Raw genomic sequence first — 25010 nt, 5'->3', positions numbered from 1 at the left:
CTTAAAATACAGAAAAATGAAGCAGATTGATCTTTTAAGATCATCATCCTATCCAGAGATGTCATAGAAGGACTAATACCCACCATGGGGTTTTTTTATTGGATCAAAACTATGCACAAAATGTTGTGACCTTAACCTCAGTCAATTACCTTATGATAGGGTATTGACACACCCTCAGGTCAGGAGCAACTTAAGTTATAATGTTTATTCTTGAAACAAGAGGTGTATGTGCCACAAAGCTCACCTGAGTATTTGAGCCCTGCTGTTCTTAAGATTTTTAAAAGAATTTTCTCCTTTATATTCCCAAGAAAATTTGAGACTCCATTCTTATGACCCTACCATAACTATAGGGGGTCTCTGAATCCACACAAGATAGGAATGCTTTAGTATCAATATAACAAACATGGCCTTAACAGTTATGGAGAAGATTCCTCTTTTTTTTTTTGTATACAAGTATTACTTAAAATTCAATCCTGATTTTAGCCAACTCTAACCCAGGGTCCATAATTTAAAATGCAAAATAATTTAGTCAACACAACTTTGATTTGCAGATCGATAGTGCTTTTGGGGAAGATTTTGATTTTTTTTTTAAAATAGCCCAATTAAGACATTGATCCCCTATTGTGTCCCAATTAACCCTACCAAGGGGTCATTATTTGAACAATTTAGAGTATCATGTATTATGTCAAGAAGCTTTCACATAAGATTTACCATTTTTTGGTCCAGTTGCTTTTGGGAAGGAGATTGTTTAAGATTTGTTCCAACATATTCCAATGTAAAACTTTGATTCCCTATTGTAGCCCCACCCTACTCCTGGGGTGATGCTTTCAATTATTTAGAATCAACATTATATCAGGAAGCTTTCACAAAAGTTTCACCTTATCTGCCACGATGGTTCTTCAAAAGAATTTTTTTTAATGACCCCACTATATATTTTGCCTTTTCTTGATTATTTCCCCTTGGAAAGGAACTGGTCCTCTATATGAACAATTAAGAAATGAATACAGCACGAAAAAGATCTTTTCAAACAGTGTACAAAATCTATATTATAAAAATACTGCAATGAATATTCTTAAAATAGAAATATTCTTATATTCTTTTTGTTTTCATTAAATTCAAGAAAGTAAATACGATTACAACGGTACTGTAAAATAAATCATCATTACTTCATTACTAAAACTATAAAATAAATTCTTTCAATAGAGAAAAACAACAATGTAACAGTGAGGTTAAATTAAGCCATGCAGTGTGTTATAATTTATTACAAAAATGTATTCAACTCTGGTAGTGATGGGAATTGAACCCATGTCTTAGACTGTCCGTACACTACCTATAATGGTGTTAGATTGGTGCAGTAGAAGTGTTAGAAAAGTAGTAAAGATTTCAGCAAGCAGAGAGAAAGAGCTTCAATTGTGTTATAAAGATCTTTATATACACGAAATTGGGAAAAATTAGGTTGTTTTCATACTAAATTATATATAACTCAACCCCAGCCATCACCATCCATACATAATATTTTAAATATATCATGAGAAATATAAAGGAAAATGTGCATAAAAAAATAAAAATATGTGCAAAGCAAACTAAATATATATTCATCTAAGGCATGTTAATGTATATATAAACTGCTATTCTGAGAATCAAACCCATGTCCTCTTCTTCATAAACCTGAAATAAATTAAAACATCTTCACCTAAAATCGGTATTTCAATCATCAATATAATTAAAATCAGACTTCTTAAATTCATGCTGTATACTCTGCATAAGCGATTGTGAGCGTATCTTAGGGTCTGATTTTAATTAGATTGTTCAATCATCTGTCACAAAAATGTAACAATAGTTCAATATCTTGCAATTGCTGCAATCATAAAATGTCAAAATAAGACTAACTAGAGCTGTCTCAAGGATTAAGGACTGATGACCCTGCAAGGTAAACAGAAAAGGTTCACTTTAAAATAGCTTAAAGAACTCTGCTATTTTGTCCAAATTCTAATGGAAATGTTATAAGGAATGAATGCATGTTGAGAGCAAAAATTGCAGTGAGTATCAAAATCTATCAACAGTCCAAGCATCAAATTGTCATGGACCAAAAATATTTAAATTCTCAGTTCTACGACCGTGACTCTTCCAATCCAAGGTTTTGTCCTTTCAAATTTTAAATTTCTAAGATATATCTTGAACTCTGAGACCTTGACTTTTGTATTAATGATATTTCTTTCTAACCTTGTTAAAACAATCATAGTGCAGGGTTGTTACACCTCTCAAAATCACAAGTATCATTCATGTCTTGTATAATCTTCTTGGTTTTTTCCACAACAAAGTTATGGTTATGGCAAGAATTTTATTCTTATAAAACTGGTGTCCTTGACCTTATCTGAATTACTCTGGTTTAGGGTCAGGACATACCTTTAAGTCTAAAGTACCCTTTATCTAAAGTATAAGCTTTGATTTTTTTTTTCATTTCAAAGTATATGGCTAAAACCATATTTTAATACGTTACTTACATGTAGTACCCTGTGACCTTGTCAAAAATGACCTTCATACTGGGTCAAGGCATATTTCTGATAGGAGGTTCCTTGTGGAAGCGATTTAAATTAAAAACATTGACATTTACAAAATGTTTTCTCTTATCGGTGACTTTTTTTTCTACATTCCTTCTACCACAGGTGTGCTCTTTGAAGTAGAAAAGATGTGAAAGAAGAACCCTAAATAAGCTTGCACTAGACACACCCCTATCTTGTACAGCTATTTACAGAGCACTGAATGATAATTATAACTATTGATCTGAATAATGGTTATAATTAAATTTTTAATCTGTGTCACTGCAAAGTAGTACTTTATCAATAAAAGCAATTATACATCACATGCCAATTTATATTATCAAAGAAAAATGTAAATGACTTTTTATAAGATAATTTGCAATGCAAAGTGTCTGATGACTGCATGATTATATGATTGCACCTTAAATAAGTATTGCATTTGAAATAAAGGTACTTATAAGCTGAACTCTTTTTCATTATTCAAATGTGAGCATCCAAATCATTGCTAGCCAAAGTGATATAAGCTAAACTAAGACAATTGATATATTATATATGCATGACGACATGTTTGGAAAGATAAATCTAAGTTTGTCAAAGTACAGTGCTAAAGATAGCTTATATATAGAAAATACTATATTATAATATGAATATTCATTTTGAAGCAACCCCATTCACAATTTTTTTTTTTTTACAATACAATGCATATATTTAAAATATTATTCACTCATATACTTCTGCATGAGCACAATTAAGTCCTGAACCCAATTAACATTTATGAATGTTTTATAATATTTCTTTCTATATATTTAATTTGTTTTAATTTTCAAATTGGTCATTATATCTTTCAATTATTTGACTATGATTACACCAAAATAAAGCATTTATCATGTTTATAAATCCATATTTCTTTTATTTTACTTTTGAATCATAAATAAAATAAACCTGATTTAACATTATTTCTTCATCACCAAAATCTTAGATGATATAATGATTGAACTGACACATCATGGAATTAAATCCAGTTATAGATATGAAAGATGCTGTACACACAGCAGAAATAATAGATAGAATCAATTGTAATTGATTGTTCAGATAGGACGAGGTCATAATCACAGGTAGCAATAGCTACAGGTAATCGGAGGCGTGGACATGTTACATTCTTGACCAATCAGCTGCATCCAACAGACCATTTTAACTTCTGTACCCATTGTACCCTAGGTTATGTAGAGCCACCTCATGTAATTCTTACTTTCAATTTCCATGATTTGTGTTGTACCCTTTCTGTAACTTTTGTATAAAGGAATATAGAGCATGTAACCTTGGGTACAAAAGAAGCACTTAAAAACAGAGTCCTTATTCCTTGCCATATATGTGATTATTTGGCAAATAGATATTGTTTAAATTGAACCTGATCAAAGCATGAACATTACAATAGATATATTGTTTAAATCACGGGCACTGGAAGTTAATGTAAATATATAGTATGTGCATGTATAAAAAAGGAGGGGGGGGGGGGGTCCATACCAAATGTGGATATATTTTTATACATGCACATACTATATATTTACATTAACTTCCAGTGCCCGGGGTTTAAATTGAACCTGATCAAAGCATGAACATTACAAAATTTAATCTGTACATACATGAAGCTGCGCTCGCTCAAACGGTAGCACCGTCACCATATTAATTTAACAAATGATTAAAAAGGAACATACCACACAGAAAATAGCTAGCGCAATCATGACTGAATTTGTTTACCGTTCAGGATTCAAAGCGAAAGAAAAAGTTACAATGCGCATGCGCAACTCTGTAGCAGGGAGCTGCCGAAAGTTGAATTTGTTAAACACGGGCTCAGTGTCTCTCTTTCGCTTTTTCCGAACTGGTGAGCTCCAAGGTCAATGCACATCGGAGGTTACGAGCAGGAATTACTGACAGGATGACAATGATTCATGGATTCACATTTTTTGCTAACTTTACGGGTTTATTGCTTCAGATTCACTCTGATTCTATTAAGTTAGGGTAAATTGGGGCAACTGGGACATCGGGGTAACTGGGACACTGTAATATTTTTCATCGGTATCTGAAAAATCCTTTATAGCCCTAGTATGAAATTCTTCTGTTGAAAACATTACCTCAGTGTCGTCTGCTAAAAAGTGAAATTTGGCAGCTGAAGACGAAATAAACAGAACAATTATCGGGTCTTTGATCCGAAAGGTAAGCACATTTTGTGTATGTTACGCAATAAGAAGGGGGGTTGTCGATGTAGATATTATAACTGTTATCATACAAATTATTTAACAATTTGATTTGTTAAAATTATATGGATAAACGTTTTAATCACTTTCCAATACCTCGATTTGTAAAACGTAACAAACACTCGCGAAAAATGTTGAGTACCATGCAATTTATGAATGACCCATTGAATTTCAGAATAAGAAACTCCTTCGGGATAAAGACACCATTTATTTTCATGACGGCTTTTACAAAATACAACCATGCACCTTATAAAATACTTAGAAGCGGAAAATTTCATATGTTAATATTGATATAAACATTTTTTTTGCAAAGTATTTATATCTTATCACATTAAAATTTATTAGAGTATTTACGAAAATTGAATTAATATACGACATCGTACCGGATGCTGTGGTCTGAGATATTGTGACGTCACAAATTGATAATTTTGATAAACACATTGTGCAATTTAAAATAATTGCGAATGGGGTTATTCTCAACCATTTCTGTTAAAACCACTGCTGTTTCCAAATCTTCGTTATTCATTTAACGTGTTGGTAGTAATGCCAGTACAATAATTACAATAATAATTATTTAAATGTATATTATTCTCCACATGACTATTTCCTTTTTGAATTGGGGTAAGTGGGACAGGTGTTCAAGTTGTATTTTAGTATCAGATTTTATGCATTTCAAATAAAATGATATCCTTAGAACTGGTGAATTGTGCAGGATTTTGGATAGTTCATAATGTTTAAAGGATAGATAATAAATTTATAATTCTCTATTCTGACACATCGCAAATTTGATTCAATTAATAATCTTAGATTTCAAACATAATAAAGGTCGTTATAATTTGCTTATGATTACATGTATATGGTGTGTGCATGTTTGAACAAGTGTTTTGAGTAGGTGTAATGGCAAGACGAAAGAAAATCCAAAACCCCAAACAAGTAAAGTGGTCTTAATCGTCTATGAAAAAAGCAGTAAAAATTCAATCTGATTAAAATAAGATCTTTGATCCGCTCCGTTATTGTTATGTCGCTACACAAAGATCTGAAGACATCCCGTGTGGGGTCACGTCGGTGTCAACTTTGGTTTGGCCAATCAAATCGTCACTGCTTACATCTTTGGATGTAAAAGTAAATAACGGTAAGCCTCGAAAAGTTCCGAATGTTTAAACTTCCGAATGAAAAAACAAAACATGGCAGCGCCAGTTGGAACACATGGGAGTACTCGGACTACCCCACGAAAAGTCTATCCTCTGGGGAACATTTGCCTTATCTGTGGGTTTTCATTTGTGAGCAAATCTGTTGACACTGATGGCAACATTAAAATCAACAAATACCTGGACAAAAAACTCCGACTTTCCACGGACCGAATGAAAGTTTTGAAAGATGTGTGCGGAATTTCGGATAGTGTGGTATATCCAACTGACACAGGTGTGTGTCAGAAGTGTTTCAGAAGTACCGAAAGAGTATTAAAACTGGAAAAGGAAGCAGCAACTATGAGGGAATCTTTTAAAGCATCTGTTCAACTCACACTGCAAAGGTCAGTCACATTTAAATAACCCTGCTCACTTTAGAAAGTCGATAAATACCCCCGTGACCTTTTTTTCCCCAACTTCAAAATGGCAAGCCAAACTCGTTGATAGAATACAACTCACTAGGTTCATATACGTTTATAACTGCATATTTAATCGATTTTAAATCAATAAGTATCAAAGTCTTAAGTAAATGTGTGTGTTGAAGGGGGGAATCACTTTCATGCAGATTTTGTTCAACATATTATTGCCATAAAGATATTTCATTTGTTTCAATATGTGTGGCTTTAATAATAAAAAAAAATCTTGATCTTATGATTTACCTTCAATCTCATATAGGTTTAATGTTTGTGTGCCTTCCCCCTCTAAAAGATTCATAGAAAAGAGAGAAATAAGGAGCCCATTTAAAGAAAATACAGATGTGAAGAGGGTTCGACCAGATGATCCACTGTTAGTACCTATCAGAAGGGTAATGCCCGTGAAGCTGGTACAACTCCAGCCTGCCAGCGCTAATGTAATTGTGAACAAAGCACGACGCTCTCTTGGTGGGGACTTTTTGAAACAGGTAACGACTGGATATTGCACTCGATTTCTATGCAAAGGCAGTGTGCTGGTGTATAATGCAAAGGATTAATACAATTTGACATGCCAATCAGATTAGTATTAAGTTCTTTGGTCGTCTCCAATTTATTGTTGATTACGCTTAGTGAGTGTAAGGTATAGGATATATCAACAATTATGATTACAATCATATGTACATGAATGTGGCTGAAACACTTGTATGCTATATTAATCATAATTCTGTTGCCACCTGCTGCCTTCATTCCTACTACTGCTGAAAAGATTATGAATTACCCCTGCTAGTTGATAAAAGTTTTCAAAAACTTTGAACACACATAACTTCATAAATTGCAGACCACAAGTAACTGAATATCTTTGAATACATTTTAGGAGAAAATAACTGATAAACATGAAAATGTTTATAAAAATGGAGAAGTTGAGGTACAGTGTAGTGAAAAGGTTGAGCTTGACCATAATGTTACAAAATAAGGCTAAGAATAATAATTGTTGTGTTTCTGCTAACATCTAAGACAAAATAAGGGTAGGTAGTTAGGTGATTGGGACTTAAGAATCAGTGAATATCTTTGAAAACAAATTAAAATTGTTTTTGCATACTCAAAGAAACAATGTGATCAGCAACTCCTTGCAGGTTAACATTATGAACACAAGGGACTTAATTTTCACTATTGTTGCAACTTGGTAAGCTGTAATAAATATATTAATTACATGATCATCTGTAATAAGTATTAGCTCCAAAACAATGTATATTCAATAATCTCTTAAACAATTTGTTAACTGTACCAGGTAGGAAGTATCATTCATTAGGTCGATCAGGTTAGCGGAAACACTTTAGTTTTTATTTTAAGCCTAAGCTGGTCAGATATTTTTTGCATCACTGATCTAGCTATTTATGATAATCATGATAATGTTAAAGAATCAGTGATTTGATTAAACTGACCAGTTGAACTGTTGATTGTTATTTCTAATACATTATGTTTTGCATGTTACATTGGCACAGGTATGCCATATTTATTAATTGAATTTGTCTTTAGAAAGATTAATGTTTATCTTCAAGTCAGACTTAAAATCTGAAAATGAGATAATTCAGAAATAGTTACAATTAAGGCTCAAAAGAATTGATGTTCGGATGATCTGGGGTCTGTATAGTATGTATTTGGTCTAGTGGTTTGTCACAAGCATGCACCATTGGGGCTTGTTAATTTGAATACTTGTCAGAATTCCTCAATAATTAGGCTAGTAAATCAGATGTCCAAGTGACTTAGGTGGACTATTGTCGTTGTCCGTTAAACATTTTACATTTTAAATTTTTTCTTGAAAACCACTAGGCAAATTGATTTGTTGCCATTTTTGGTATGAAGTTTCTTTAGGGTAAGAGGAATGTAAACTGATAAATTTATTATCTTAGCTTCTCCAAGGCCTCATGGGTTGTGCCAAAACTTATTTCCTCCCACACAGAAAAACCAAATGCATCTATAGGTAAGATGTCCTTGAAGCCATTTACCAAATTTGTGTAGCGACATAACAATAACGGAGCGGATCAAAGATCTTATTTTAATCAGATTGAGTAAAAATTAGGCCTACATGTGATAAACTATGCTTTCGCAAAGCTGCAGAATTACTGTATGCAATACTAAAATCTACGCATGAAATGAGTGCGAAATGAGAACAAGATACTGATGCCCCAGCCTCCCGACCAACCGTGTACTTCACATCGGATCAAGAGAATCAGCTTGTTGGTCATATTCTAGAAATGGCTAACTGTGGATTTGGGTTGACAATTGATAGTAATATAATTGAACTTATGCTCAATATTTAATAGATAATCGAATCTGAAGCACTTTGCCGGTTTTACCTTTGTTTAATGTCAAGATTGATCGGGAAAGGAGGGGGGGGGGGGGGGGGATCGAGGGGAGGAAAACGGGCTGGGGAGAGAATTGAAGGGGCTGAACGACAAGATGGGATGAGGAGGGATTAGGAAAACGGGTTGGAGGGAGAGGAGGAACCCCTCGTTTGTCCTTGTCCCCACTTAATCTTCTAACTTCAGGTATCAACATTGTTGTCCCAGTTACCCCATTACAGAAGGGCAACTGGGACACTCAGCAGTTATACGATTTGTCTCCCTTCTTTTGGAGTAATGCTTCTGAAAGAATTTCATACCTGAGAAATGAAATTTAAGATATCTATCTTTTATTGCATGACATTAAACTTTTATAAATACATCTCTATTACTATGGAATATCAAAAATAATCTAAAGTGTCCCACTTGCCCCAATTTCCCCTATATATATTCAATCACAAATATGTTGACTTTTATTTTTTCAATTTATTTACCGTCAGTTACAGCTTGTATTGATGCACCAGATGCGCATTTCGACAAATAATGTCTCTTCAGTGATGCTCAACCGAAATGTTTGAAATCCAAAATAACTATGAAAGTTTTGGAGCTAAATATAGCCAAAAACAGCGTGCCAAAAAAGTGGAGCCAAATTCGTCCAAGGATAAGAGCTATGTACGAGGGAGATAATCCTTAATTTTGAAATGAATTTCTAAATTTTATAACAGCAATTAAATATACATCCGTATTTTCAAGCTAGTAACGAAGTACTAAGCTACTGGGCTGTAGAGACCCTCGGGGACTAACAGTCCACCAGCAGAGGCCTGGACCCAGGGGCCATAATGTAAAACGTATACGGTACCAATTTTGATGCACCAGATGCGCATTTCGACAAATAATGTCTCTTCAGTGATGCTCAACCGAAATGTTTGAAATCCAAAATAACTAATGAAGTTTTGGAGCTAAATATAGCCAAAAACATCTACTTGAATAAATCATCAACTTTATTTAGTGACAATTGTTAGAGTGTTTAACATCCGATGCATTACAATACATTCCGCATCTTAATCAGAGAGTTCGCTGCAGTCATTTTTCTTTCTTTACAATCAGGTTGCCATTAAGGTAACCAACAAAAAGTATCCCAAGATTTCCTCGACAAGTGCCTTCCAAGAGAATTGGAAAACCACTCCAAACTTAACTCCCATAAACACGTGGTAAGATATTTGTTTTCAAGTATTTTTTCTCATTTATACGAAAATAAGTTAAGGTTAACAAATACAATAAATGTAATTGAAAAAAGAAGATTGATTACTGTTCGTTATCTTCACCTTTCCTGAAATTGAAATATAGTTTAGATACATGCAATCGCACAAGCCGTCCTTCTGAGTAGGTTAAATTAAAGGATACACAATATATCAATGTAAAATTTCTCCTTTTTGATAGACTGCATAGAGTTAATAAAGAAGATGCTGCAATTGGCACCAAACCATCGTCCATCTATCCGAGAGGTACTGGAGGATCCTTGGTTAAATGGAAGTGAACCAACTCGAAGACAACTGAATCGTTCCAAATGGGAGGCGAGTGACCAAAATATTTCATTTGATCACTGTAAGAAAAAACTTTTCCCGTGCAACTTTAAATGCTGCATTAATATTTTATAGCAAACATTTGTACCATAACTTTTTTTTATTCTGCTCAGTAAAGTGGCATTCTGATAAATCGTAAATTGATTATCTAAATTATTGTTAACAGACACAATCTCCCCCTGAAGACTCGCCGAAAGTTCGCGCAAATACTAAAGTGGGGACAACTCCAGATCGCAAGTCGCATTCTGTCAGCATAAAAGGCGCTGGATCAACTAATACAAGAACTATGATTGGGACGGTTTTAATTAATCGCATTGCAGGAGAGATAGTTACCCTCAAAAGTCCATTACTCGAGTCATATTCATTTCTAAAAATATTATATACTAGAGTAATCCCGTAATTCCATCTATTTAAGTAATTGAATCTTCAAATTAAATTTATCCGTAGAATAAATGACTCCGATTTACATTACATTTTTCTGGTTTTCATAAATTGCAAAAATTCAAAACACAAATAAAATGCCAGCGACACAAAAACATACAAGCACTACATCATCTCGCCCTCAACAAGCAGCCAGGAAGGCAAAAAAAAAAAAAAAAAAAAAAAAAAAAAAAAAAAAAAAAAAAAAACCCAAAAAACAAAGATCACATATACATGTGGATTCTAACCACGTGGTACAAGCTATAAGGGAAAGAAAATTTCAGTTGGAGGGTTTTCGTTTGAAATTTTTGGGCATGACAGGTTTATACAGAAAATTTTGTCAACATTTTTCTTCAACTGTAAAGTGGCTGAAATATTGCCAATACGGCGTCAAACCATAATCAATCATCTTCAACAGTTGGTCCTCTTACCAATTTATTCCAAAAGATTGATAAAATGTTGTTTAACGTCCCTTTCGAGGATAATTTACTCATGTGGAGACGTCACCATTATCAATGAAGGGCTGCAAAATTTAGGCCTGTGCTCGGTGCTTACGGCTTTGAGCAGAGGGGGATCATTATCGTGCCACACCTACTGCTACACGGGACCTCGGTTGTTGCGGTCACATTCGAAGGACCGTCCCATTTAGTCGCCTCTTACGAAGAGTAAGGGGTACTGAGGATCTATTCTTACCCGGATCCCCACAGGACTATAGCAAAAGAAGGCTAAAATTTGAATAGAATATGAAAGGTGAAGATAACAAACAATGATCAATCTCATAACTCCTATAAGCAATAAAAAATAGAGAGTTGGGCATGCACGGACCCCTGGATATACCAGAGATGGGATCAAGTGCCTATGAGGAGTAAGCATCCCGTCGACCGGTCACACCAACCGTGAGCCCTATATCTTGATCAGGTAAACATCAAATCATTTTGTAAAATTAGATCTGTATTGATGAAATTGAGGTTAATCAAAAATGTTATTTTCGTCTCTGTTACGTATTAGTAAAAATCCCGTTATCAGTGATTATATTTAGTAATTCTTTCCATCGCTGAATATGATATTTTTAGATGATCTTTAATGTATATTTACAAATGACGAGTACAAAATAGTGTACACATCCAAGATCAGAAAAGAGTTGGAAGGGGGTAGTGTTGTTCAACGCAGTATTAAGTCTTCCCCGGAAGACATGTGTCGCCTGCTACTTCATTCTATATGTAATATATCACGTATAATGTTGAAAAAGTAAATTATTCAAATGGTTTTTGTCAGTTTAATACTCCTTTTAAAGGTTTTGAGAATTACTAAACATTCTTTAACGATAACTTAATTGAAATTGAAAGATGAGACATTATTATGGAATGGAATTTTTGGGAGAATCTGTTTGAAATTAAGACATTTATTAAATGTAGACTGAATGAAAACATATGTTTGAAAATAAGTATCAACCTGTTACTGTGCTCTTCAAGACAATGGTAATAACCATAAGTAATTATCTGTTGGGTTTACTGCTTAGTCTTGTTGTCTTTTTATATATCCAATTTACTGTTTCTCAAGAAAAATCATAATTAGTGCTGTTCTGAAATCACATATACTGTCCTTCAGTATGGGAACTACAAATACTGTCCTTTTGTACATAAAAATACTGTCCTTCAGTTAATCATAAAATAAAATCTTCAGCAAAAAATTTTTTTGCTGTAGAAAATTCTAAGTCCCGGCAAACAGGAAGTTGATAAGCGACATATTCGAAAATGTCTTACACAATACAGTTGGCCACACTGATGGTCTGTGCCAAATATCAGGGAGTTGCTCCATGTGGTTCTTGAGAGAACTGTTACAGAAATTTTTTTGCTGTAAAAAATTCCAAGTCCCGGCAAACAGGAAGTTGATAAGCGACAGATTCGAAAATGTCTTACACAATACAGTTGGCCACACTGATGCTCTGTGCCAAATATCAGGGAGTTTCCCCATGTGGTTCTTGAGAAAATTGACAGAATTTTTTTTTGTGACGACGACGACGCCAGACGACGACGGATAGTGATCCCTATATGTCGCCACTGCGTGTAACGCAGGCGACACAATGACCCCCACCAAGTGCGACTTCAGGTGAAATATCGATCCCGATACGTACGATTAAAACTAATCGATAGATTTTCATCAGAAAAATTGTGACGTGCCGAATACAACTAGCCCGGGTACATTCAATCAACTACATGTAGTGGGTATTTTTTTTTTTTTTTTTTTTTTTTTACAAAAAAACCCAACAACAATAGATGTCTCCCCTTCAAAGTTTGATTGTCTAATAACCGGGGCAACAATAATGAGTGCAAGCGTAAGAGACAATAACAACGGCTTGCATCAATATTACACCTAAGAATGGTGCATTGATGTTAAAGGGTTAACAAGTTACTTGAGAAATGAACACATTTTTTAATCATTTATTGACCAACATGACATCATTAGTTAAAGAGAGACATGATTTTGATTTGCTTCAGAAATGGATCAAGATAAAAAAATTCCTGCAATGCATTTAACCATGATCTCATCTCGTCTTACTGCTTTCCAAGGAATGGGTCAAGGTTAAAAAAATTGGTACAGTACATCTTGTCTTAAATCTGCCTTCCATATTGTAAGTTTGAAAACCTAATGTCAAAGGGTTCTCAGATTATGGTCTGGACTATACTTTGATGTAAAAGTGACCTTGACAATGTAAGTAGGTCAAGGTCAAAAATGTTGGTGATGTGCACCCCCTCCTCAATATTGCTTTTCCATATTACAAGTTTGCAGTTTTGATGTCAAACAAATCTTAGTTATGAAATCATCAAGTTTTTTTTTAAACATGACATTGAATGAAGAAATGGGTCAAGGTCAAACAAATTAGTACAGTACATCTTGTCTTAATGTCTGCTTTCTATGTTGTAAGTTTGAAATCCTAATGTCAAAGGGTTCTCAGGTTATAGTCTTGACTATACTTTGATGTAAAAGAGTGACCTTGAAGGAAATAAGTCAAGGTCAAAGATTTTGGTACAGTACATCTTGTCTTAGTCTCTGCTTTCTAAGTTGTAAGTTTGAAATCCTAATGTCAAATAGTTCTCAGGTTATAGTCTTGATGTAAAAGAGTGACCTTGACACTGTAAGTGGATGAAGGTAAAAAATGTTTGTGGTGTGCACTCCTCTTCCATATAACCTCTCCATATTCCAAGTTTAAAGTTCTAATGTCAAACGGTTTTTGTTTTGAACATATTTTATTGATGAAATCAAAAGGATTGGGAACAAGTTCTGACAACTTACAAGTCCCTCTCCTAACGGATGTCAAGTCAGCTTTGGCCTGGACTATATTTTGACATAAAAAAATTTACCTTGACTTTATCAAGGTCAAAAATTTTGGTGGAATTCCCCCTCCTCATATTCTAAGTTTGAAGTCCTAATGTCAAAGCGTTCTAAATTTATGGTCAATTCATGTTTTTCTTAATTTGACCTTGAATGAAGAAAGGGGTCAAGGTAAAAATGTTGGTGCAGTGCACCTTGTATAAAAACTGCACTTTGTATCTATGTCCTCTTGCCACGTTCCAAGTTTGAAATCGTAATGTCAAAGGGTTCTCAGCTATTGACCAGGGGTGCGTTTTACAAAGGAACTTACGAACAACTTTACATGCTGGAATTTTCCAGTTTATTGTAAGATAATTCGCTCTAAATGCAAAATATTTTTTTAAAATGTGGAAAATTAAGCCTCAGAAAAATTTTCTTCATTCATTTAAAGTAACAACTGTGTAATACACTTTAAGACTTGCGACTTTGTCGTAAGTTGTTTTGTAAAACGGGCCCCTGGACTTTATGTTGACGCAGAAGATTGACTTTATAAGTGGGTCAAGGTCAAAAGTTTTTGGGGCGGGCACTCCTCCTCCATACCATCTCCTTATGTTCCAAGTTTGAAGTCTTAAAGTCATGGGTTCTCTAGTTAGGGCCTGGACAACATTTGGTTGAAGAAGAAGAAAAATGACAAAAACAATATGTCTCCCCTAAATATCTTCATTTTATGTGGTCCTTAATAGTGATGTGCAATAGGCGAAAATAAATGCATGACTATAAATAAACAATGCCTCCTTCATGTAGGGTAATACCACTAATATCCCTTGCAAGACGAGTTTAAAAAAAAACTTACCGCTTCCTTTTTCGGTAAGAGTCCTTATTCGTCGCGGACTCTATTTTTTGTTTTGGAAATTCAAAGGAAAGTGTCCGTCGCTTCCTCTGAAAATGCTCGTTTCAACTGAAAGTGTCCGCTATGCCTATACACCGTATTAATGCGTAACAGAGATTTCGATAATCTTTAATGTATATTTAAAAAACATAAGTTTAAATAGAAAATAAATGTGTTTATCGCAGGTCAGAAAAAAATAAGACGGGGGGTGGGGGTGGGGGTTAATATATACCCGAAGGTATGGTTCAACACGGATTTATTCTAAAGAGCTGTACGTCAATGTATAAATTAAATCCATTCTCATATATCATGCAAATACTGACCAGTTTAACTGAAATTTTATCACTCCCTTCCGAATATATCAAGTACTAGTTAGGGTCTTCTATATATGCGCGGTTTCGGTTTAATATTATGGCATTCGGAGAAATTGTGTTGAAGGAACAAAGGGGGTGGGATGGGGCTCTAGCTTCAAATGGGCCCTGGCGAAGCAAATATATTTCAAAAAATAAAATTAACAATATGAGTCATAAAAGTGGAAATCACTGTGTGTTGTACATGTATCTTAGCACCTAAAATTCTGAATTCTCATATTTCAAAGTTTAGGGCAAAATAAATATCTGTAGCTAAAGACACTAAGTATCATTAGTTTCCTGTCTTTGAAGAAAGCTTTCATTGGGCTCAATATTCGCATGAACTATTTCCGTTAAAAACAAGAGACGTCACCAAGATCGATTAATTAAGGGCTTCAAATTTAGGCTTTTGCTCGACGCTTACGGCCATTGAACAGTGAAGGTTCTTTAGCATGCCACACCTTCTGTGACACGGGACATTCGTTTAAAGGTCATATCCGAGGACCCGTGACATTCACTATACTTATTTCAACGCCTAAGGTCTGTCGCGGCCGGGATTCGAACCCGGCCTTCCGCATGCGGGGCGAACGCTCTAAGCCACCGCGGCGGTCATGACGATCTTAAATATCTTTCGACTGATTCGATACGCAATAGCTTGTTCTGCGTATGGTCATTTTTAAATCGATGCAAGCTACTGAAAAACAAATTGATGGTGCGGGGGTTTTAACAGTCTCGATTAAGCTTAGCATTTAGCAAATTCTGTGGTCGCTATAACGATCTAGTTGCTAATGTAACCTATCGTTGAGTCAAATGCTGTCTGACGTATTTCATACCAATTGATAGACCGTTCTTGGCACACTGATTTTCACTACGGATAACTCCGTTTACCTGATCAGGATATAGGGCTCACGGCGGGGGTGACCGGTCAACAGGGGATGCTTAATTCTCCTAGGCACCTGATCCCACCTTTGGTGTCCAGGGGTCTGTGTTTACCCAATTATCTATTTGGTATTGCTTATAGGAGTTACGAGATTGATCACTGTTTATTATCATCTTTCATGGAGATGTCACTGACCATTGTCGGTGTAGGGCTGCAAAATTTCGGCCAATGGCTCGGTGCTAATGGCCTTTGAGCAGGGAGGGATCTTTATCGTGCCACACCTGCTGTGGCACGGGACCTCGGTGTTTGCGGTCCCATCCAAAGGACCACCCCCATTTAGTCGCCTTCTAAGACAAGCAAGAGGTACTGAGGACTTATTCTAACCCCGATCCCAACGGGAGTTGGCATGTTCGAAAACCCACACCGATTCGGCTCTGAGCGCTAAATATCGGTCTGAATTTGTGGTACTTTACCTGTACACGTTACAAAAATTTCGAAAGGATGTCAAACAAATAAACCATCAATATTAATGAGGTAAAAATACAGAAAATCTACGATAGTTTGTCGAAAGCGCATGCTGCAGAATTGCTTGAAATGTTACACTGGAACTGAACGACTGGTTCAGAACAATTGCGTAATTATAGGCCAATCCGAAAACATGAGTTATCTTTCCTTGATCCGGAACGTAGTACGCTTGCGTAACAGTAGGTTAAGACTTCCGGGTAGTATATTCGAGAAGCGTCATTATCAACAGTGCAGAAGGCCGCATATATATTGCTGTATAATTTTACAGCAATCACGCCAACAAATATGTTAACGTTAATAAAAGATCTCAATGCATAGGTTTACTTCATACACGTGAAAATAACCAACTTTGCCTGTAAAAATAATAGAAAATTAATGTTGTAAGTAGAGGAGGACACCCCCCCCCTCTCCGATAGGATGTTCTATCGTTAAACTGATGTAATTTCCTACAACGGTTCTGTCCCGAGACGCAGTAAGATTATTCTAACTACCCCCCCCCCCCCCCCATTTCCCAGGATTTCACGTGTTTTATAACTGAAATTAGTATATATCATATATTGCATACATTTCCTCAGGATCTTTAGCCCGTGTTTTAATACAGTCAGATTTATAATAAAATATCAGAAGTTACTTGTTCAATATCAATGTAGTACATGTACATTCAGCGATGAAAGTTATGCCACGATGTACGTCTAGGTATGTCGGACTGACACATCTGGATTCTGAAAATGTTCATCTCCTTCGATTGGTGAGTAAAATTTAACCCAGCCTGTAGGCCTACTTGTAAATGAAACAGAGGCCACTGACAGATTTCCAGCTGTCTGCCCACAAATTTTATACAGTTTCAAATACAAGTATAACCATAAAGAAATTCGTCGTCACAAACCATCTTTAAACTGATATTTAGACATGCAATGCTTTGAAAATAAGATAACGTATAATTGAACACCCTGAATTTATAGTTGGCAAGAGTATGTACCTGTAAATACAGCCATTTTGAGTAAAATATTTGGAGTTTTACTCAAATTATTTTGTAAATTTGTGGCGAAAGGGGGTGTCTAAATCTGTCATTGCAATTTCTTTTATGACACGATACGTGCCTATACATAATCAAGTAGATTTCAAGGGGGCTAAAACGAATAAAAGAGGGAAGATACAGAGACGTCAAAAGCATTGTATTAGGGGGGGGGGTGTAAACTTACCTATCCCCCAGAGAGTACATTTGAGAATATGCCCCCCCCCCCCCCCCCCTTCTGGGATCACACAGGTCTATGAAAAATAATTTATATCAGTCTAGCAATATTCAACAAAATTGATAAAAAATATTATTTAGTTACCTATTTTACTGCATTTCAAACATATCAGTTGATATTAACAATCCTAGCTTCATGCTGCAGTGTACAAAATGATTTGCACGTCCAGGTACTTTGGAGAAAGTTACCTAATGATTGCAATCCGGTTTATTTTTGAAAGAGTCGATTGGTGGTGGTATAAATTTAGCCCTGATAAAACAATGAAAGCGTTGATTTCCTAATTTAATTGATTTTTTTATTTTGAAAAGGGGGGGGGGGGGCATTTTACATGTATGCAAGATCTTCTCACCACAGGCACTCGACGTTTTAAATATCTATAATGAAAAAAAATTGCCTACAAAATAATTATGTCAGTCGTTATTGGAGACATATGTAAACAAATGAATGTCTGGGTGATTTCCAATTTAATTTTTAAAATCCCCCCTCCCCCCGAAAATCACTCCCGACTCGATCAAGAAATTCTTTTTTTTTTTTTCCCATTAACATTTTCTTACTCTCTCGTACAAATGATTTCAACTGTTCTCGATTTTGAACAGCGCCCATACTAATATAACTATATATATAATATATGCGCAGTTTGACTGTGTTACTACCCGGAAGTTGTCATAATCACACTAAATGTAAGAATACAAAGAGAGATAACTCACGTTTTCGGAAAGGCCTATAAGGACACAAAGGGGGAAATACTGTGAATCCCTGGGAACTTAAGGTTTCTTTTATCCGACCATACTGTTTCAAGGTCATCTAAACTGATTTTAAGATAAGTGACCGTCAGTATTTGCTGCTTTTATCCAGCTTAGAATTTTTATATCTCTGAGATCGAAGATCATATTGTTTTTGTCCTGTCTGTCTGAAAATAACTTGTGAACAGTAAGTGCTGGAGCTTTGATATTTCACACGAGTCATTATGACAAGACCTTTCCGTGTGTACCAATATTTTTGACCCTGTGACCTTGGAGTTTGACCTACTTTTTGAAAACTTTAACCATGCTAATAACTTTTGAACAGCAAGTGATAAAGCTTTTATATTTCACATGAGTATTACTGATGACATGTCCTTTCCGTGAGTACCAACATGGTTGACCCTGTGACCTTGACATATTTTTGGAAAAATCTCTAACCTTGCTTAAAACCTTTGAACAGAAAGTGATAGAGCTTTGATATTTCACATGAGCATTTCTTGTGACAAGATCTTTCTACTGGCACTAAGATATTTGTCCTTGTGTCCTTGTGACCTTGGTCGTCTTTGGGATTGACAATTATCGGGGGGATTTGTGTTTCACAAACACATCTTGTTCAAGAATACTACTTGTAGCTCTTTCTAATGATTGTTATTCATTTGCACGGTTTTATAATGATTGATTGAATATTGTTTAATATATTTCACTCATATGGAGACGTCACCAAGACCGGTGAAGGGCTTCAAATTTAGGCCTTTGCTCGGCGCTTACGACCTTTGAGCAGTGATGGTTCTTTCGCGTGCCACACCTACAATTTAAGCAAATACTCACAATGTATATTTGCTGGTAGTAAAATGAGAATATTTTGCTCATTTTTTGAGACGTCACCATTGCCTGTGAAGGGATCCAATGCTCGGGGCTTATGACCTTTGAGCAGGGAGGGATCTTTATCGTGCCACACCTGCTTTGACGTGGCCTCGGTTTTTGTGGTCTCATTAGAAGGGCCGCCCCATGTAGTAGGCCGTTACGACAATTAATGGGTTCTAAGGACCGATTCTAACATGGATCCCCTTAGAGACGTAAATGGAGGAATGCTTCTGAAGCTTTAAGATTGTGAATTTACGTGGATTGGGCCCATCGTAGTTTTGTAGTCTCCCAGCTCAAAAATTCAGTGTAGCATGAAAGGCAGTGTTGGTGAAGGGTAAGATGTGTGACGTCATGTCTACGTTATCACGTACGTCATGATACGACTCACTCGGATCCCCTCGGTCGATTCCACCTAACTAGATGCATGGTACCGGAATATGTCGAAGTTTGCCGAATGAATACGAATGTGACATTGACGCATTTTGAGTGGACCCCCCCCCCCCCGAAAACCAAAATGAATGGTAGAAACCCCCTTTCAAGAATGCCTGGATCCGTCCCAGCAATATACGTAAACGTAAGGCATGTAGCATATACGTTATATGGCATCAAATATAAACTTTAACTCAAACCACAACACTGATTAAAATACTAGGATCAAAAGGAATTAATTATTCTAACAAGAAAAAAAAGACCAACTTATTAAACTATGTGAGGGAGCACAGGTACTGAATTTGACCGATATAAAACAACAATAACAAGTCAAACTGTAAAAGAAAAAACCTAATATACACATCCAACACAAGAACTTTCCTTGCAATCGAATAATCCCCACTTTTTAAAATAGATAAGACATTGGTCAAATTAACTACATTTTTCTTTATACCGAGGCGTTTATAATGACACCAATTAAAACAACCGATGCGTATCCAAACTCCATTTTTGAAGCTATTCAAAAAAAAAAAAAAAAAAAAAAAATTTAAAAAATCGATGGAATTAATTCTGGCGGATAAAAATCATCAATTATGGGATTTGAAAATGAATGTGATCAATCTGATTAATCACTTTAGAAAATTAAGGGTAAAAATCTATTTGACCAATGGCTTTTTATTTAAAAATACGCCATTTTTAAAGGCTAAATTAAAAGGAGAGTGGGTAATGCTTTCAACGTTTTGTTTATGTCCCAGTATATTCTCGCAGTACTACTTGTTCATTATCTTACCAGTCAGTGACGCACCAGAGTCATCAAAGCGACGCAATATCTCTAAACTAACGGGCTGGTAATAAGTAGTAGAAGTTCGTTCCATTAATGCATTGGAATTTAAATAAAAATTTTATTTTTTTTTTCGCGTCCAAAAATAAGAACTGCACAAATCTATTTCCTTAACATGTCCGGTAATGCAAACCACGATGGAGAGGGTCTCAAATCAATCTCATTAAAATCATATCCTAAGATACGCTCACAATCGCTACATAAACATCTAGTATACGGCGCGGATCTAAGAAGTCCGATTTTAATTAGATTGGGTCTCAAATATGTTGCAATCTATTCAATATTTATATGCGAATGTTGAAATATTTCATCTTTGTGTTAAAACTAGAATTATGTATAATATCAAATATTATTCTAATTTTCTCTTCTGAAATATGTCATAGCTACAAGGGGATTATTTTATGAATTTACATAGGTGTTCATAAAGGGGAGGGGAGTGTTAAAGAGAGAAATTTTCGATCTGGGCAGGTATGTGCATTAGTGTTGAATTTATCAATTTATTTAAAATTATCATTATATTGAAGTGTGTTTTAAGTTTAAATTAAGTAGTGCTGTTCGCAGTTTACAAACAAGGATTTCAATGACATTTTTATCACACAGATCCAGGAAAGGCAAGGCAGTTTACACGCCGTCAAAGGTTAAGGAAGTCAAAGTGAAGGCAGCAGAAATATAACGTATGTACAGTATATGTTTGTAAAATTATAATTGTCGATATTAATGTTAGGTATTTTAGAGTGATTTGAATCTAACAAAAACCCTAATACAGGACTTCAGTTGTTCATGATTAAATATGAAACCTTGGGAGAGAGCTAAAATAGGCTGTTTCTGTTGTATAATTCCATTCATGAATGTGCTGAGTATTTGGCAAATGCATATTGTGTAAATTGAACCTGATCAAAGCATATCTATGTAGCTGCGCTCGCTCAAACGGTACTAGCACCGCCGTCAACATTTTAAAAATACTTCTTAATTTCACACCACACTCTTGTCAACCCTCGCCGGACTATATCGGTTTTCGATTGATTGATTGATGTTTTCCGCCACACTCAACAATTTTTTCAGTTATCTGGTGGCACCCAGTTTTTATTGGTGGAAGAGAGAACCCAGATACAATTAATGTACCTGGGAAGAGACCACCGACCTTCCGCAAGCAAACTGGGAAACTTTCTCACTTAACGGCGCGAGCGTGATTCGAACCCGCGCCGGCCAGAGGTGATTGATATAATAATTTGATCGGAAAGTCATAACCACATGTCGTATGTAATGTAACACTTATATATTCAATATACAATTTCATGTTGGTCCTTGTCTAGTCCTATACATGGACTGTTTCTATACATGGACTGTTTCTCGGTAATAACGTATCATTTATCATGGTACACATAATGTTGCTAGCGCTTGTCTTGTCATGACGTCATGTAGCATTGTGACGTCATAATGAACAAACCGTGGTATTTCGGGAAAGCATAGAGTACTAGTAACATGATGCCAGGGTCGTCAACTTCACCAAAAAAGAGCGGGAGGCATACAATAGATAACAAACATCTAGATTCTATTGATATCATCAAATCAGAATTGTATCAACACGGATACCGCTTCGTTAAGTTTCTGGGTCAGGGAGGGTACGCCAAAGTCGTGCTCGCCAAAATCATGCCTGGCAAGTTAGCCCGCTACGAGGCTGATGCGGATTCGACAGGGAATGCCTGTGTTCTGTCGGTATGGTTTATTTTTCTTTCTTCACCAAGCATTTATGCCACTCTTATTCTTTGATATACATTGTACAATAATTTAATATAACCACCATTTGATTTGAACATATTTTATTGTATATACTATATACAAAAGGATTAGAAACAAGTTCTTGCAACTTACGAGTTCTTCTCCTTATAGAAAATAGAATAACACACAATGAATTGTCATTAATATACAGTAAATAGTTAATACAATAATGGTACATATAGGTATATTCTATAAGTAGTAGTACAATATAGCATTAATTGAATCTTTTGGTTTCTTGAATGTACGTCTGAACATTTGAAAAAATAAATTTATTTAGTTCAATAGATAAAACATTTATGCAAGTCAAAGTCAGTCTACTTCATTAGAAGGTTATACGTTTAATGTTTATAATGTAATAATACTATCCTTGTTTTATCGGTCTGGTTAGCTCAGTGGTCACCTACATAATGTAACTAGTAATGCAAGGGTCCCCGGTTAGATAGAGGGGCTACATAATGGATAGAAATATTGTCTCTATACATAAAATGAAAATTATCAACAGGATTAAGATAAAGAGTATGGCTATAATGTAAGGAGTTTGAGCAAGTAAAGGTCAAGTACAAATCTTACAAAGTAAATAAAAAAAGAGGGTTGTCATTTCAGCGGAAAGGAAGATAAATGAATAGAATATAACTATACAGGAACGGGTCCAGGAAAAATTCAAAGGGCGCGGGCGGGAGGACTGCGACCTACATTGTACTTTATCGCCCAATTATACAATACATAGGGAGTTGATGACCTCAAATGTCAAATGAACGTCTCCATGAGTAAAAACTTCTCGAGAGGGACGTTAAACAAAATACAACCAACCAAATCAAATAACCAATTTGATTAAAATTGTTCAACCAAAGGAGGTTGCAACTCTCGTATTTCTCCCTTTCAAGATCCGTCACCGATACTATTAGTTACACTTCGCCTCGCCCGATACGAGTTTTCTTTTCACACCATGTATTTTTCCGTATCAGGTCACTAACGAACTGTGTTACGAATTTATCACGTCGAAGACCTCTAACTGTATACATGTATGTGGAGGGTCTATATCATACATTATTATATACTTTCAATTTCATCTCTTCTTTTTTCTTTAAAAGTTTGCGGGCATATATCACACGATATATGCCCGGAAACATTCCGGCCCGCAAACATTACGTCACAATCAAATTTCTACGCCGTTAATTTTCAAAATTTTCGTGTTTTTCATTTTTTACTCAGTTAAACCGATAGTTATTGTTAAAAATAATATTATTGTTAGTTTCTAAATGAAATTGAAAGTATATTATAATAATAAAAAGGTTATAGACTTTGTATGGGAAATATGACGACCTCGTTTTTTTTCGCGAACGGACCTCGCAAGCTCGGTCCGTCTGCGCGCCAAAAACTCGGTCGTCATATTTTCCCATACAAAGTCTATAACCTATAAATATACCTGCCCAAATCGCTTCGCCATTTTGTCACGGCTGCAAGTCGAACCAGACAATAAATTACTCGCTCAATACGGATTTTTCTCGCATGATACGGGGTTTTTTTCCACGGCGTCATATGACCAAGATATGACCAATTAGATTTGAACAATTTTGTCTGAGGCGTGATAAATACAAAGTGTATCATTAAATTGACAATACGTCTTGTACTGTCTGAAATTCATGCAGAAATGTGTATTGGTCTGAATGTCTAAAATGTGTTCATAAAAAGATTTTAAAATTCTGATTTTGTCTTTTTAGGTCACCTGAGTTTACTCAGGTGACCTATTGCAATTGATTTTCGTCCGTCGTCGTCCGTTAACAATTGAACATTTTTAACGTGCATATGTATTCTTAATAACTACCAGTCCAATTCTTTTCAAATCTGGTATGAAGCATCATTGGAACAAGGGGGACATAAATTGTAAATTACAGGACTCAAATTGTAAATTACAGGACTCCAGCACCCCTGGGGCCCTAGGAGCGAAGCAAAAACTGCCCAAAATTGACAAATTTTCAAAAATCTTCTTCTCAAGAACCACACGCATGTAATAAAAACTAAATGTATAGTGATGTAGAACAGGAAGACCTCTACCAAAATTGTAAATTTCATGATCCCCGGGGTAGGAGTTCTGACCCCAGGGTGGGGCCAAACTTGTTATATAGTATTTATGTGGAAAACACTTAAATTACATTTTCTTTAATGCTATTGATATTAAATTGAAAGTAAATAGATATTTAGAAAGAACAGGTAGTCCTTTACCAAAATTGTAAAATTGATTATTTCAGGGGTAGGGGTTTTGGTATCAGGGTGGGGCCAAAATGGTCACTTATTAAATGTGTGAAGAAATTAACATTTTTAACTTCTTCTTGATAACTATCATTACAATTCTTTTCAAATTTAGTATGAAACATATTGGGAACAAGGAGAACATAAATTGTAAA

General features: G+C 35.4%; 2 protein-coding genes across 7 annotated transcripts in view; both read left to right on the top strand.

Moving 5' to 3' along the window:
* Positions 1–268: 268 nt before the first annotated feature.
* Positions 269–25010, top strand: part of LOC125654344 (testis-specific serine/threonine-protein kinase 1-like) — a 46251-nt gene continuing 21509 nt past the window's right edge. For 5 of the 6 annotated variants that reach the window (XM_056149030.1, XM_056148926.1, XM_056148884.1 and 2 more), the window contains exons 1-3: positions 10491–11658; positions 21242–21294; positions 21427–21500. The gene's annotated coding sequence lies outside the window, so the exon portion shown is untranslated. Of the gene's footprint in view, positions 4755–10490; positions 11659–21241; positions 21295–21426; positions 21501–25010 lie in introns of those variants that run through there. The other variant, XM_056148968.1, reaches the window with a different exon arrangement.
* On the top strand, positions 5443–10314 carry LOC125654936 (uncharacterized). The gene is made up of 4 exons (XM_056149116.1): positions 5443–6326; positions 6658–6883; positions 9845–9948; positions 10178–10314. Coding segments are annotated over exons 1-4 (693 nt in total). The 5' UTR covers positions 5443–5964; the 3' UTR covers positions 10179–10314.

This window comes from Ostrea edulis, chromosome 1 (assembly GCF_947568905.1).
Source record: "Ostrea edulis chromosome 1, xbOstEdul1.1, whole genome shotgun sequence".
NCBI classification, from domain to species: Eukaryota; Metazoa; Mollusca; class Bivalvia; order Ostreida; family Ostreidae; genus Ostrea; species Ostrea edulis.
The sequence above is the reverse complement of the archived record's forward strand: the minus strand, read 5'-3'. Positions and strand labels throughout refer to the sequence as shown.